This window comes from Oncorhynchus tshawytscha, linkage group LG14 (assembly GCF_018296145.1).
Source record: "Oncorhynchus tshawytscha isolate Ot180627B linkage group LG14, Otsh_v2.0, whole genome shotgun sequence".
NCBI classification, from domain to species: Eukaryota; Metazoa; Chordata; class Actinopteri; order Salmoniformes; family Salmonidae; genus Oncorhynchus; species Oncorhynchus tshawytscha.
The window spans coordinates 26,748,604-26,765,852 of NC_056442.1; the positions used below are offsets into that span (position 1 = coordinate 26,748,604).

At 42.9% G+C, this 17,249-nt stretch overlaps 1 protein-coding gene across 1 annotated transcript; it reads left to right on the plus strand.

Moving 5' to 3' along the window:
- The first annotated feature begins 8,475 nt into the window (after positions 1 to 8,475).
- LOC112266887 (cdc42 effector protein 2) lies at positions 8,476 to 17,118 on the plus strand. The gene is made up of 2 exons (XM_024444786.1): positions 8,476 to 8,664; positions 15,063 to 17,118. The coding sequence occupies exon 2, from the start codon at positions 15,415 to 15,417 to the stop codon at positions 16,276 to 16,278; it is 864 nt and encodes a 287-aa protein (XP_024300554.1). The 5' UTR covers positions 8,476 to 8,664; positions 15,063 to 15,414; the 3' UTR covers positions 16,279 to 17,118.
- Positions 17,119 to 17,249: the final 131 nt, after the last annotated feature.

Below are 17,249 nucleotides of genomic sequence, written 5' to 3' on the forward strand. Positions count from 1 at the left end.
CCACTTAAAAAGATGAGAGAGGCCTGTAATTTTCATCATAGGTACACTTCAACTATGACAGACAAAATGAGGAAAAAAAATCCAGAAAATCACATTGTAGGACTTTTTATTTATTTATTTGCCAATTATGGTGGAAAATAAGTATTTGGTCACCTACAAACAAGCAAGATTTCTGGCTCTCACAGACCTGTAACTTCTTCTTTAAGAGGCTCCTCTGTCCTCCACTCGTTACCTGTATTAATGGCACCTGTTTGAACTTGTTATCAGTATAAAAGACACCTGTCCACAACCTCAAACAGTCACACTCCAAACTCCACTATGGCCAAGACCAAAGAGCTGTCAAAGGACACCAGAAACAACATTGTAGACCTGCACCAGGCTGGGAAGACTGAATCTGCAATAGGTAAGCAGCTTGGTTTGAAGAAATCAACTGTGGGAGCAATTATTAGGAAATGGAAGACATACAAGACCACTGATAATCTCCCTCGATCTGGGGCTCCACGCAAGATCTCACCCTGTGGGGTCAAAATGATCACAAGAACGGTGAGCAAAAATCCCAGAACCACACGGGGGGACCTACTGAATGACCTGCAGAGAGCTGGGACCAAAGTAACAAACCCCTACCATCAGTAACACACTACGCCGCCAGGGACTCAAATCCTGCAGTGCCAGACGTGTCCATGCCTGTCTGAAGTTTGCTAGAGAGCATTTGGATGATCCAGAAGAAGATTGGGAGAATGTCATATGGTCAGATGAAACCAAAATATAACTTTTTGGTAAAAACTCAACTCGTCGTGTTTGGAGGACAAAGAATGCTGAGTTGCATCCAAAGAACACCATACCTACTGTGAAGCATGGGGGTGGAAACATCATGCTTTGGGGCTGTTTTTCTGCAAAGGGACCAGGACGACTGATCCGTGTAAAGGAAAGAATGAATGGGGCCATTTTTCGTGAGATTTTGAGTAAACCTCCTTCCATCAGCAAGGGCATTGAAGATAAAACGTGGCTGGGTCTTTCAGCATGACAATGATCCCAAACACACCGCCCGGGCAACGAAGGAGTGGCTTCGTAAGAAGAATTTCAAGGTCCTGGAGTGGCCATGAGTCCATGTTGCCCAGCAACAGCCCCAAAACATCACTGCTCCAGAGGAGATCTGCATGGAGGAATAGGCCAAAATACCAGCAACAGTGTGTGAAAACCTTGTGAAGACTTACAGAAAACGTTTGACCTCTGTCATTGCCAACAAAGGGTATATAACAAAGTATTGAGATAAACTTTTGTTATTGGCCAAATACTTATTTTCCACCATAATTTGCAAATAAATTCATTAAAAATCCTACAATGTGATTTTCTGGATTTTTTTTCTCATTTTGTCTGTCATAGTTGAAGTGTACCAATGAAGAAAATTATAGGCCTCTCATATTTTTAAGTGGGAGAACTTGCACAATTGGTGGCTGACTAAATACTTTTTTGCCCCACTGTATATACACACTGCTCAAAAAAATAAAGGGAACACTAAAATAACACATCCTAGATCTGAATGAATGAAATATTCTTATTAATTACTTTTTTCTTTACATAGTTGAATGTGCTGACAACAAAATCACACAAAAATTATCAATGGAAATCAAATTGATCAACCCATGGATGTCTGGATTTGGAGTCACACTCAAAATTAAAGTGGAAAATCACACTACAGGCTGATCCAACTTTGATGTAATGTCCTTTAAAACAAGTCAAAATGAGGCTCAGTAGTGTGTGTGGCCTCCACGTGCCTGTATGACCTCCCTACAACGCATGGGCATGCTCCTGATGAGGTGGCGGATGGTCTCCTGAGGGATCTCCTCCCAAACCTGGACTAAAGCATCCGCCAACTCCTGGACAGTCTGTGGTGGATGGAGCGAGACATGATGTCCCAGATGTGCTCAATTGGATTCAGGTCTGGGGAACGGGGCAGGCCAGTCCATAGCATCAATGTCTTCCTCTTGCAGGAACTGCTGACACTCCAGCCACATGAGGTCTAGCATGGTCTTGCATTAGGAGGAACCCAAGGCCAACCGCACCAGCATATGGTCTCACAAGGGGTCTGAGGATCTCATCTCGGTACCTAATGGCAGTCAGGCTACCTCTGGCGAGCACATGGAGGGCTGTGCGGCCCCTCCCAAAGAAATGCCACCCCACACCATGATTGACCCACCGCCAAACCGGTCATGCTGGAGGATGTTGCAGGCAGCAGAACGTTCTCCACGGCGTCTCCAGACTCTGTCACGTCTGTCACATGTGCTCAGTGTGAATCTGCTCTCATCTGTGAAGAGCACAGGGCGCCAGTGGCGAATTTGCCAATCTTGGTGTTCTCTGGCAAATGCCGAACGTCCTGCACGGTGTTGGGCTGTAAGCACAACCCCCACCTGTGGACGTTGGGTCCTCATACCATCCTCATGTAGTCTGTTTCTGACCGTTTGAGCAGACACATGCACATTTGTGGCCTGCTGGAGGTCATTTTGCAGGGCTCTGGCAGTGCTCCTCCTGCTCCTCCTTGCACAAAGGCGGAGGTAGCGGTCCTGCTGCTGGGTTGTTGCCCTCCTACGGCCTCCTCCACGTCTCCTGATGTACTGGCCTGTCTCCTGGTAGCGCCTCCATGCTCTGGACACTACGCTGACAGACACAGCAAACCTTCTTGCCACAGGTCGCATTGATGTGCCATCCTGGATGAGCTGCACACTTGAGCCACTTGTGTGAGTTGCAGACTCCGTCTCATGCTACCACTAGGTTAGAAAGCACCGCCAGCATTCAAAAGTGACCAAAACATCAGCCAGTAAGCATAGGAACTGAGAAGTGGTCTGTGGTCACCACCTGCAGAACCACTCCTTTATTGGGGGTGTCTTGCTAATTGCCTATAATTTCCACCTGTTGTCTATTCCATTTGCACAACAGCATGTGAAATGTATTGTCAATCAGTGTTGCTTCCTAAGGTGGACAGTTTAATTTCACAGAAGTGTGATTGACTTGGAGTTACATTGTGTTGTTTAAGTGTTCCCTTTATTTTTTTGAGCAGTGTATATACAGCTAGCATCCCTGATCTCCTTAAAGGCCCAGTGCAGTCAAAAACGTGAATATCCTATATTTTACATATATTGCCACACTATGAGGTTGGAATAATACTATGAAAATGATAATGCCCTTTTAGTGTACGAGCTGTTTGAAAAGACAGCCTGAAATTTCATCCTGTTTTGGTGGGATGGAGTTTTGGCCTGCTTGGTGACATCGCCAGGTGGTAAATTAGTTAGTAGACCAATAAAAAAGAGTTCCGATCCTCTGTGCCAATAACAGCTAATTTTCCATTTTACCCTCCCTACTCAGATCACTCCCAGACAATCCTAGCAAAATTCTTGCTTGAGAAATTGTTATTTGCTTAGAAGCTATTTTTGTTTATTTTCAACTATTTTAATTGAAAACAATCACAGTAAGGTAATTCATTATTACCCGGAAATTATTTGATATTGAGATAAAAAATGGCTGCATTGGACATTTAATTATGGGTTAAAATAGGTCAGAATTGGAAGCACCTGGGATTTGTAGTACTGCCATCAGCTGGGGGCTCCTTCTGTGTATTCAGTATTCTACTAACATTCCTGCTTGATCACTGATCAACATCAGCTGAATCCTTCTAAACTCCGGTCTGAGCTGCTTTTCTGAAGGAGTCAGCCGCAGAAAACATTAACCATCATAAAAAAAGGTTTGTTTCCCAGACACAGATTAAGCCTAATCCTGGACTAAAGAGCATTCTCAATTGAGAATCCTAATTCAAAGCCCTAATAAATCTAGGACTAGGCTTAATCTGTGTTTGGGAAATCGGCCCTTAAAGTTGCACAACATTGTCATGCCATCTTCTTTTCATCTTCTTATGCATCAGATATGCAAACATTTTCAGGGCCAAACATGGGAGAAAATAGGATTTTTTTGTATTTGCTCCCACGAACAATGTACTTTAGCATTTTCTCAGCATCAGTGACATTATTGTATATTTGGATGAACAGACTGACATCAACCCCTTGGCATGTGTCTGGTGGAGATATGACACAGATAGCTTTCTGGTGTACACGTTGTTGTGTTTGGTGGAGTAGGCCCATGTTGCATGCCAGTGAATGTCTCCCTGTGGGCAATGAATGCACACATCTCAAAATGCTGATAATATCCAAAACAATAAAACAGCCACAGTCTGGAGTGAGTCAAATTATAGAAAAATGTACTGCTCTTGATGTATACATGGGAAGCTTACCCACATGAGGTCAATTGTGTTATTTTGGGGTCGGGTGGGGGGGTTGAGGAGGATTTTTCTATTCCTCCTCTGTGTGAACACCATGTACCCCTCCAAAGTGTTGTGCCAAACGTCTGGGACCGTCAAGTTTGCAATTCCCGTGGGACTTCAATCCCAGCTTGTACCCCCCCTCCCCATTTCCTCTGCCCTTTGGAAGAATTCCACGCAACACTTGCTTTTCATGAGAATACTCCTGTCTGCGTATGGTAGAGACAACTTTGCTCCTCCACGCCACAGTGGCTGTTCAAGAAACTTCAAAACAAAGCTCTGACTTCCTTTGGAAATAACACAGTGAAACGTCCAGTCCTCTTTAGCAGGCCCCTTCCCCTTGACTCACTACTTTATAGGTTGATGCTTTGAAGTACTAAAATAGGTTATTATGCAGTGATCTATTATGGGTGTTCAGGAACAAATGTTTAACTTTTTTTTACTGCCATGAAGCATATTTGCAGATATGGTTTGTTTTAGCGCCTGCATTTCTTTTAAGGCTCTTATGAACTGATAGTCTGAGAAAGTAATATCTATAACAGGGAAAGAGGATGTAGGTGTCTCTCTACTCTGACTCAACTGGCATTATCATCTACAATACAACCAAGACAAGCGGCACTGATTTAGGGTGATTAAGAAAACAAATGAATTAATAAGGCCTTCATCCAATTAATAAGGCCTTCGTCCTCCCTATGCCACCAACATTCAACATCTCCCAATCCTGTTGTGGTCAAAAGCACACAAACTCAGAATACATCTGTGGAACAGGAGAAAGATTTATTCCAACTGTCTAAAAGTCGCCTGTAGTGCCCTTGAGTCGGCACCCAAACTCCAACATGCCCCTCTGCTCCAAAAGTTTTTCAGGGTAGACTTTGGCATGAGAAATTGTGAAAAGGCCCTCTGGGTTCTCACTGTGTGAACTTGCTGCCCCACTCACTGTGAAGTATTGTGCCCTTGAGATTTGGTCACATTCAATGAGCCGTGAGCTCTGTTTATTTATCTTACTGCTCAGCTGTAGTGTTTCCCAGGTTCACTTTTAGTAGTGTATGTTTGTTTGTGTATGTTTGTGACTTCTATCGAATCAGGTTTAGTACATAATCTTTCCTCCATTAGGTTCAAAATGTTCCAGCCCAATTGACCATCTACCAATCATTGATAAGTAGCTATCCGCCCAAGTTTGGCAGTGTAGTGTTTAGTCCCTTCCTCTCTTTCTTTGTTGTTGACTATTTTGGTTTGTTTGCTCTAGCGTGCCCTTATCCATGACCCACGAATCCACCCTGGCCCTGTCGTGGGGGGACAGAGAGAATGATGGGAAAGGGAGGAGACAGGGATGGCTGGCCTTCCTTAAAGGGAAGTGTGTGAGTGTGTGTGTGTGTGTGTGTGTGTGTGTGTGTGTGTGTGTGTGTGTGTGTGTGTGTGTGTGTGAAAGAGTGAGAGTGGGTGGGAAAGAAAAAAGAGAGAGGGAGAAGTGACAGTGACTGGCTGTCTAACCGCCTGTGTGTACAGTAGCGTGGAGGACGGCTACTTTTTCAGCATCCTTCCTTCACCCTCTGCTATTTTCATCTGCCTTGCCCTCTCCTGTTTTATCATTCATTGTTATGTGTTTCACAGGCCTATACACCCAATGAAAAAAGTATGTGGAAAAAGTGACCTCCAATGAATTTTACAAGTTCATTCAATAAAGCATTCTATAATAAATGTTTGTTGTCTCCTTGTTTTATTTTACAGAAATCTTTTAGTTGCCCGTCAACAAGACTGTCTGTCTTTTTACGACACGTTTTAAATTAGACTGGAAAGAACTGAAATACATCAGTACCAACACATAAGCATTTGGTGGCCATTCTCCTTCCTTACCCATTTCTATTGATGCAAAAGTGTCCAGCAGTTTTTCACTATGAATTTATAACCGTTACTGACTTGCACATCCTACTCTAAACTGGGTAGAGAGTTGCAGTTGATTTGTGAGGGATTGAGTCAGGGTTACTGCTGCTTCACACTCTGACACTGAGTAGAACTTGACTGCCTGACTATTTAATCTCCTTCCTGCTTTTGAGTCATCCTTTCCAAATGGAGCTTCTCAGCCCAATTTCCCCCCCTGAGTTTAGCTGAAGCACTCGAAGTCATCTATAATGGAAACCACATGACATGAACACACACACATCCCAGAATTCCCAGGATTCCTGCTTGTGAGGTCACTCTGTTGCTCAGCTGTCCATTGTCCATGACTTTCACTGCCCAAATTTGCTCAATTTAATAATGTATGATTGTCAGTGTTCTCTGATCAACAACGGAGCCCTTGATGGATTTAGGTAGCCATCTGAGACTTTCTACGGGGTCGTGAGGGGAACCAAGATTGGGAGGGGTCATTGTAGCTGTGACCAGGCCCACATAGCCCTATTCAGCTCTGTGCTGTGAGAGCTGGCCAGCTGTTGAACCCACACAGCAAGAAAGGACTGCAGCATATGATAAACCCAGCAGCACAGGCAGAGAATGTCCACAGCAGACCAGACAGATTAGAGGCAGGGTCGGGGGTGGAGGTGGAGGGTGGAGTGACAGGACCCACACAACCTTTGAAGGGGGTCCTCTTGACTTTACCCCACCCTGTCTGTGTCCCCAATTACTCAACCGTTTTCATAACTATCTCCCGTTTTGTAGAGTGCTTGTACTCTCTTTGATCTATCCACATTTACTATCAGTCTATTGCCCTGGCCTGTGTCATTTCTTATCTTTTGTAAAGATTCTCTCAGCACTTCAAAGGCTGGAATTGTAGTATGGTGTGTGTGTGTGTGTTGGAACCTGTAAACAATTCCACTCTCAAGTTCTTGGGTTTAACTTTAATGAGCATTTAAACTACAAGACCATAAAGTTAAATGAGGATTTATTTTGTAGAATGTTTTGCGGTTGTTCTGCCTGCAAGTAATTTTACAGTGTGAAGTCAATTCAGTGAAAAAAATGTCTGTCTTGCAGACCCGCCCAAAGGGCAATACTGAACGTGAAACAAATATTTTGAATCTACCTTGCACGCATAATGCAAGGACCGCAAATCAGTTATTGCTCTGTTGTCCATATGACTCCTGAAGACCTAACATTTCAGACTGGTCTCAGAGCAAAACGTATTATATTTTATTAAAATGAAAGGAGGGAAGTTGGTTGGGGTGGATGGGCATATAATGCAAATGTCTAGCATTCCACAGGTTGTGTCATCTCCTCACTGACAACTTTAGCATTTTAGGTCATTAGCAACTTTTCAAATACTTACTACTTTTTTTTAGCTTCTTTGCAACTACTTAGCATGTTAGCTAACCCTTCCCCTAAACCTAACCTTAACCCTTTAACCTAACCTCTAATCTTAACCCTAACTTTAACCCCTGACCTAATGTAGCATATCACACTAAAGCAGTCGAAGGCAGCATTTCATACTAAAGCAGTAGAACTTAATATATCATACTACACTGAACAGAAATATAATTGCAGGTCTTTGGACCGTGTCCAAATTGTTGTGCATGGGGCCATCAGGTAAAGTCTGGGGAACAGTGCTGTCACATCACTTTCAGAGTTAACCATCGAGCCATTGGATGATTAATTATCTGGCGGGACAGTAGGCCTGCCTAGGTACTTCTTGGCCATCATGACAGTTCCCCAGAGATGGGAAAAGCAATGACAGATCCATTTTAAACGCTGACTTTCACAATATCACATACTCAAAACCAGGGTCGCAACATTCACTGTCCCGCCAGATTCTGAAATTGCATTTCCCCCCCCCCCCAGTTTTGTCATGGAATGTGATACAAAACGAGGCAACGTTGTGCTTTAGGACCACGAGGACGCTTCCGAACAGTTAGGTAGGCTGTTTAGAGTGTTTATCTGACTGGATAAAAAATGCAATAAAAAATAACGTCCCCCCCACTCCTAAAACCAAAGTTGCGCCCCTGCTCAAAACTATTAGGCCTATGCTTAATTGGTTGACCCATATGCATAATGTGAACATCACCTGTGTTTGTGCTTCACTGAACTTTAAAAACAGCTGTTTTATGCTTAGCCAAATAATAATAGTCTGTGTGATGAATTTACTTTCAATTTGTTTTTGAATAATCTGTTGCTGCTTGCTATTTAGCCTACAATACATTACCATGAGTTAATTGCGTCCAAGAGCGCGCCTCACAGGATCCCCTTTCACTTTCTTCATTCACAACCATCACGTCCCCTCCCTTCTCTTGCGAGGCTCCTCGACTCCAGAAACAGTTCGCAGTAAGAGGTTTACCTGTTCTTATACTAACGAGAGAAGCTGACGCCTTAACGGTGGACTATAGACAGCTCCGTGATTATTCCTTGTGGAAATATAGCTATTCATGTACAAGGTAGGCAAGTATTATTTACTTCTGTTAGACTATTATTACGAAATGAAAACAGTTACTTTCCAAGTCTTTTTGTCACTTGTCCGTCCTGTGTCCGAATATCTCTCACCTAAATTATAATAATACATCGGTTCTATTTCACCTGCCTGCATGCTTGCAAATTAGAAAACAGTTCATACCGCTGTTTTTTTATTACTAATACCAAAATCAAAATGTGTTGAAATGACTTATTCACATGAGATGAGCAGCTTAAATGTGCGTAAATTGGTAACATGGATACAATTCGAAAAATTCGGAACCACGTTCTGCATCTGATTATGAGGGATCTAATATTTTAAGAAGATTAAAAGCTTATGTATAACAGGGTTTTCCACTAACAAAACTATCCAGTGTTAGCCACGCGACCCTCACAAAATGAGTCGGCGAGAAGGCCACTTTAAAGTCAGTTGTTTGCTATAAACGTGTTCGTACTTTTGTTTGGGTATATTCCTTATAATCATTTAATAATGTAGCCTACATCATCCCATTATTTACAGCCTTTTATAGTATCCATCTGGTATACCCTAATCAATGGCCTCTTGAATAAACTTGAACGGCTACTCCTTCAAGCGTGTGTCCTATATGCCTACGAACGTAAACCGTTTGTGGGCTTATGCATTGCTCTCTTGGAAAAGAATCGCGTTTAAAATAGCCGAGTTGTGTGTGTGGGGATTAGCAGGTATACAGTGGTAGCCTACCAAATAGTTAACTGGGGGATGTCCGGGAATTGGATGATCTCAGAGCCTAAATATTACATAAGGCTTGTGTCCGTACAACCCACCCACTGGACACAGACGTCAATTCAACGTCTATTCCACGTTGGTTCAACATAATTTCAATGACGTGGAAACAACGTTGATTCAACCAGTGGGCAGGAACAAATGGGTCTGAGTGAGACTCTGTTACTCAAGGTCACAAGAACCTGGGACCTTAATCACGACAATAAATCAGAGCCTGTCTCGCTTTAAGCACATTAACATATGCTAACCATGTGTACGTGACCAATACGATTTGATTTGCAATCTAATTTCAAACCCAGAAATCTGTTTTCCACAAACCAGATGACAAATTACATTGGCCATACATTTAGATGCTTAGGCATTACCTCATCAACATTGAACGGATTGGAACGGATTGAATTCACTGCTGCCATGAGTAAATTATACGGTTTATTCACAACATAGATGAATGATGCTAAAATTGACAGGGAATACGTTTGCGCAATAGCCCGAGTATTCCCTTTTCCCAAAACGTCTGGATAATGTCTTACGCCCACTGCAAAATACACTATTACCATTATTTAATAGATTGGGCATTGGGTTATTTTGTTGGTCTGGTTATATTGCAAAAACACATTGGTCACCAGAAGAGAGAAAAACTAAGCAAAAGGTCAACCACATTACGTATGACGCAAAACGCATTCTGTTTAGGGGAACTACGTGCCATTAGGATGGCCGAATTACGAATTTCAGGACAAGGAATGATTCACAATTTCTTTAAAGCTACTTTCCTTGTTCGACTAGAGATGTAACAAGGAGTGCGGAACTGGCGGTATAATGGTATAACCTTCTGATACACAACGCAAATTGAGACCATATGTGGCGGAAAGAAACTACAAACAGATGTTTGACTTGAATAACTATGTTACATATGTGTCCAGGAAAATAATAACGAAATATATCATAAAAAAATATATATTTTAAAGGCCCATTGCAATCAGAAACGTGATTTTCCTGTGTTTTATATATATTTCCACACTATGAGTTTGGAAATACACTTAGAAATTGTGAAAAGGATGATAATGCAATTTTAGTGTAATAGCTGTTTGAAAAGATAACGTGAAATTTCAGCCTGTTTTGGCTGAAAGGCTTGTGTCTGTACAACCCACCCACTGGACACAGACAATAAATCACTACCACCCACTCCCCCCTTTGCTGCACCAGCCGTAAATGAGTTAATTGACCAATAAGAATGTGAGTTCCAAACCTCTTTGCCAATTACAGCTAGTTTTCAGTTTCCCCCTCTCCACTCAGCCCACTCCCCAAATTCTTGCTTGGGAAATTGCTCTTTGCTAAGAAGCTATTTCTGTTTATTTTTTTAACCATTTTAATTGAACACAATCACTGTAAGATACTTCATTGTTACCCAGAAGTTATTTGATATTGAGATTTTTTTTAAATGACTGCACTCAACCTTTAAATATCACCATTAATATTTGAATTAACAAGCTATATTTAGGAATATCTGTCACTTCACAGTTGTGATGAGTAAATCAACATTTTTGTCAGTTTTCATCCAACTGTCTTATCAGTAGTGTGTGTGTGTACGTGTGTGTGTGTGTGTGTGTGTGTGTGTGTGTGTGTGTGTGTGTGTGTGTGACTGTATGTGTTTGTGAGTGTGTGTGTGTGTGTGTTTGATAAAATTTCCTCTGTGATGGAATTAGGGTAAGTCTGTCACCATAAATAGGTGAGGAACAGGGCCTGAATAAAAACCCTAGGGCTCTGAGTGGTGCAGCGGTCTGAGGCACTGCATCTCAGTGCAAGAGGAGTCACTTCAGTCCCTGGTTCAAATTCAGGCTGAATCACATCCGGTTGTGATTGGGAGTCCCATAGAGCGGTGCACAATTTGGCCGGGGTAGGCTGGCATTGTAAATAAGCATTTGTCCTTAACTGACTTACCTAGTTAAATAAAGAGTCGAGCAGGACATCATTGTCATGCAGCGCAAGGACTGTCAGAATGCATGGGCCAGCCCAGCACTTTATCCCTATTGTGTTTGACAACCGGCATGTTTATAGTTTCACTTCCCTGCATACAATCTGACAGACACATAATATAGAGATGTAAGGGTGAAATATTGTTTACTTCCAACTCAAGAAGGAGAATTCAATCTCTCTGTCTCAGTACAAACAGTGGGCTGTTTGTATCTTATCTGATGGTGTGTTGCAGAAATGGTATAGTACTTTCACGATAAGCCCCCATCTGATTTCTCTACACAGTGACACAATACCTTGTCACTATGTGGCCAATGACTCTGCAGTCAATTAACACTGTGAAAATCATCACCGACAAGTCTCAACACCTCTCCTCTTACAAAGATCTCAAGCAGCTTTATATGTGAAGCTAGCATGTTAAAATTCACATGACGGTTAGAGATGCCAGGAGTCGACTGGCTGCAGTAGAAAATGTGTAACATTTCAACACATATCATGTGAGACAATAGTACTATAACTCATACAGGATATGATTCATACACAAATCTCCTCAATTCTTATTAGACATTCACATTGTTTTAACTTTTAAACACGTGACTCCTGATGAAGAAGGTTTTCAGAAGGCGTAAAGTCCTAGGATTGGTGGGGATTCCATTAACTGAGATAATTAACGATAATGTCATCAGCTGAATGCAGTAAGCAGTATCATCAGTGAGTCAGCTTAGAGCACAGCCACAAACTACACTAAATGACCAAAAGTATGTAGACACCTGCTCGTCGAACATCTCATTCCAAAATCATGGGTATTAATATGGAGTTGATCCCCCCTTTGCTGCTATAACAGACCCACTCTTCTGGGAAGGATTTCCATTAGATGTAGGAACATTGCTGTGGGACTTGCTTCCATTCAGCCACAAGAGCATTAGTGAGGTCGAACACTGACATTGGGAGGTTAGGCCTTGCTCGCAGTCGGCGTTCCAATTCATCCCAAAGGTATTCGATGGGGTTGAGGTCAGGGCTCTGTGCAGGCCAGTTAAGTTTTTCCACACCGATCTCAACAAACCCTTTCTGTATGGACCTCGCTTTGTGCACAAGGGCATTGTCATGCTGAAACAGGAAAGGACCTTCCCCAAACTGTTGCCATAAAGTTGGAAGCACAGAATCATCTAAAATGTCATTGTATACTGTAGCATTAGGATTTCCCTTCACTGTAACTAAGGGCCCTAGCCTGAAATATGATAAACAGTCCCCGACCATTATTCCTTATCCACCAAACTTTACAGTAGTATTTCCTGGCATTGGCCAAACCCAGATTCGTCCGTCGGACTGCCAGATGGTGAAGCTTGATTCATCACTCCAGAGAACGCGTTTGCACTGCTTCAGAGTCCAATTATGGCGAGCTTTACACCAGGGCATTCCACATTGTGATCTTAGGCTTGTGTGCGGCTGCTCTGACATGGAAACCCATTTCATGGAGCTCCCGACGAACAGTTCAGCACTCGGCGGCCCGGTTCTGTGAGCTTGTGTGTTCTACCACATCGCGGCTGAGCCGTTGTGGCTCATAGACGTTTCCACTTCACAATAACAGCAATTACAGTTGACATGGACAGCTCGAGCAGAGCAGAAATCTGACTGACTTGTTGGAAACGTGGCATCCTATGACGGTTCCACGTTGAAAGTCACTGAGCTCTTCGGTAACGCCATTTGACTGCAAATGTTTGTCTATGGAGATTGCATGCCTGTGTGCTCAATTTTATACACCTGTAAGCAACTGGTGTGGCTATAATAGGAGCAACCACTTTTTAAAGCGGTGTCCACATACTTTTGTATCTACAGTGCATTCGGAAAATATTCAGACCCCTTGACTTTTTCCACATTTTGTTACAGCCTTATTCTGAAATTGATTAAATAAAACAATTTCCTCAGCAATCTATGCACAATACCCCATAATGACAACGCAAAAACAGGTTTTAGGAAATTTGAACAAATGTATTATAAACAAAAAAACAGAAATACCTTATTTATGTAAGTATTCAGACCTTTTGCTATGAGACTCGAAATTGAGCCCAGGTGCATCCTGTTAACTTGATCATCCTTGAGATGTTTCTACAACTTGACTGGAGTCCACCTGTGGTCAATTCTATTGATTGGACATGATTTGGAAAAGCACACACCTGTCTATAAAGGTCCCACAGTTGACAGTGCATGTCAGGGCAAAAACCAAAGGCATGAGGTTGAAGGAATTGTCCATAGAGCGCCGAGACAGGATATTACAAATGTATTTATCCTTTATTTAACTAGGCAAGTCAGTTAATAACAAATTCTTATTTACAATGCCGGCCTACCCCGGATAACACTGGGCCCCGCCCTATGGGACTCCCAATCACAGCCGGATGTGATGCAGCCTGGATTCAAACCAGGTACTGCAGTGATGCCTCTTGCACTGCGATGCAGTGTCTTAGACAACTGCGCCACTCGGGAGCCCCCAATTTCCTCAATTTTGTTGAGGCACAGATCTGGAGAAGGTAGCATTGAAGGTCCCCAAGAACACAGTGACCTCCATCATTCTTAAATGGAAGAAGTTTGGAACCACCAAGACTCGTCCTAGAGCTGGCTGCACAGCAAAACTGAGCAATCAGGGGAGAAGGGCCTTGGTCAGGGAGGAAACCAAGAATCCGATGTTCACTCTGACAGGGCTCTAGGGATCCTGTGTGGAGATGGGAGAACCTTCCAGAAGAGACATGAAAATAGCTGTGCAGCAATGCTCCCCAATCCAACCTGACAGAGCTTGAGAGGATCTGCAGAGAAGAATGGGAGAAACTCCCCAAATACAGGTGTGCCAAGCTTGTAGCGTCATACTCAAGGCTGTAATCACTGCCAAAGGTGCTTCAACAAAGTACAGAGTAAAGGGTTTGAATACTTTAGGTAAATGTGATATCTGTTCATTTAATTTTATAAATTTGCAAAAATGTCTAGAATTTTTTTTCACTTTGTCATTATGGGGTATTGTGTGTAGATTGATGAGGAAAAAAACAATTTCATACATTTTAGAATATGGCTGTAACGTAACAAAATGTGGAAATAAGGATGCTATGCAAAAGCCAACAGATCATGATGATCGTGATTTTTTTATGTCTGTTATCCAAATGGACTTTGAAGAAAAAGTTTACAGTTAACGTGCATTTAAATGTGTATGTAAAGTGTTAGTTTTGTATGTAAAGTGTTAGTTTTGTATGATAATCTCTCTTGCTCCCTCAGTATGTACGCAGCTGTATAATACGCAATGTTTGTCTCAGCAACGGAACCACAAAGAGGCCCTGATAACAGGTTACCACACAGGGAGACGCACACAAAATCTTTTGAACAAACAACTTCCTTGGAAAATTGTGTTTCCACAAAAGTCTAGCAAGTCTTTGGAATGTGCAATGATTTCCTGAGGGTGTATGATTTAATGTGTGATTCACTGCAAAACCCCACACAAACCTCAAATCAGCACACATCATTTGCTATGTTAAACTAAAGGCATTTTGTGTGGTTTCAGCCAGTCCCCCTCAGCAAACACAGATTCTTGAAGTGTTTCCCCTTATATTTTCTGTCCTCTGGCTCCAAGGGTTTAAATCTTTCTCTGTCTTTCTCTCTGTGTCTCCACAGACCTCCAAGCCTCGCATTTTGATGCCACATTCCCAAAGCAACTGAGCCTCGTCAGAGAATCAGCAGACATAAAGGCAGCCAAAGGATTCATCTTCAGAGAGGCCAAAAGATAAGGAAGAAGGGAGGCTTTGAAGCTGGAACACCCACCACCCTTACTGAATAATGGTGACTTTTTGAGAGTGTGTTGATCTCCGGTCAAGGCCTACATGCCACTGTGATCACCAGGAAGTGGACAAAGTAAGGACAAGGATGAAACAATAAAAATCACTTTTGTCTGGCATATCATTAAAAGGAGGTGCAAATCTTATCACTGAGAGACGATCCCCTCACACACTGAATTCTGGGAAACAGAATGCCAGCCAAGACGCCCATGTACTTAAAGACTACCACACCAAAGTGGGGGAAGAAGCTCAAGCTGCGAGACGTCTTGTCCAGCGACATGATTAGCCCCCCGCTAGGGGACATGCGCCACAGTGCCCATGTCGGGCCGGAGGGGGAGGGCGACATGTTCGGAGACGTGGGCTTTTTGCAGGGCAAGATGGACATGTTGCCCTCCCTGAACGGCTTACCACGGTCCCACAGTATGGAGAGGCATTTGGAAGAGGCCTACCCCATGAACAACAAAGGATCCAACCACTCTTGTAACAACCACCGCAACCCCTACCACCACTCCACCAGCATGCTGAAGAGCACCATCTCCATGCCTGTGTTCATCGCCCATGAGCAGGCCCCGCCCAAGCCACCTCGACTTCACCTGGAGGACTCAACCCCCCCGTCCCAGCAGCAACAGTACCAACCTCAGCCAAACAACCATAACCAAAACCAGCAGAACCATTACTCTATTTCTGTGTGTGACCAGGGTGTCGGCTGCTACATGGACCCCTGCCACAACCTTAGCTACTCTGCCTCCTTCAGGCACATGGTGCCCTCCTCCGGCTCCTTCTCAGAGGTTTCCTCAGAGGACTCCATGTCAGAGAGCTGTGGCCCCCTGGACCCTCAGAGGGGGCTGAGCCTGGATTCAGACGCTGGCCTGAGCAATGAGGACCTGGGGAGCGAGCGGAGTGAGTCGCCCACCGTGTTCCCTAGGTTCTCTCCCGGCGTCTCCCGCTCAGAGTCCCTGATGGGCTTGGATCTGGACCTGGGGCCGTCCATCCTGGAGGACGTGCTGAGGATCATGGACCGCTACAAGAGCATTGATGACCGCTGTGAGTTGTGAGCAGAGGGAGGAAAGCGGCTTAGACACCGCTGTGCAGAGAGGTGTCTGGGACACTTTTATTGCCATCCTCCATATAGCCTAATGATGATTGGTCTGGTCCAACAAACAGACAGAGACAGAGGATAGTGCCAGGACTGACGGACACAAACGCTGGGACTGTGGGACTATATAATATCCAGACTGGATACACAGCAGCTTCAGAACCAACCATTTGTCTTTTGATATTCAGATTCACAATGGTGGAGAGACAATAATTTCTCCCACCCAAATGCTGTCTACATTTTCGCAGACTATCATTTTACATGTTTTTCAGCATTTCACTATTGTTAGGGTACATAAAATCATACTTCACTAACTCCCTAAGTAAGCTCTGTGGATTTCTGATAGGATGAAACGTAGTTGCCTCAAAATACAATTCATGTGCTTTTGATATTCTTACAGGCACACATTTTTTAAAATTCTGTGTGTACCTCTGTGAGGAATTTGACTGTTTTATGTCAGTACAACACTGTCAAGAATGGAGTATTCTATGTATTAGGTTGCCATCTAGTGGCAGATGTAATGACATCCAAAATGCAACCGTTCTAGCAGGGCAAAAACTGAGGTCAAAATGTTTTTTTGTGTGCATTAGAATCAAAGTATGAGAATTGTGCAGCTTCTTCAAAATCCTTTAAATATAGTGGGATAACCAGAGAAAGTTCATATTTTGTAACAGCGGTGCAATTTCTGGAATTGCATCAAATCCCTCAGCATTTTATTATATTGTGTTGATATATTAGTGTATTTCAAATTGTTATGTACTGTATATTACTGTAATGTATTAAATCAATATGTATATTAGATGCTGTACCATCCCTTTTTTATATATAGTACCAGTCAAAATGTACTAATTCAAGTGTTTTTCTTTATATTGACTATTTTCTACATAGTAAAATAATAATGAAGACATCAAAACTATGAAATAACACATA

What these genes read in the sequence shown, in the direction of transcription:
- LOC112266887 (XM_024444786.1), top strand. Translation starts at nt 15,415, where the DNA reads ATGCCAGCCAAGACGCCCATGTACTTAAAGACTACCACACCAAAGTGG.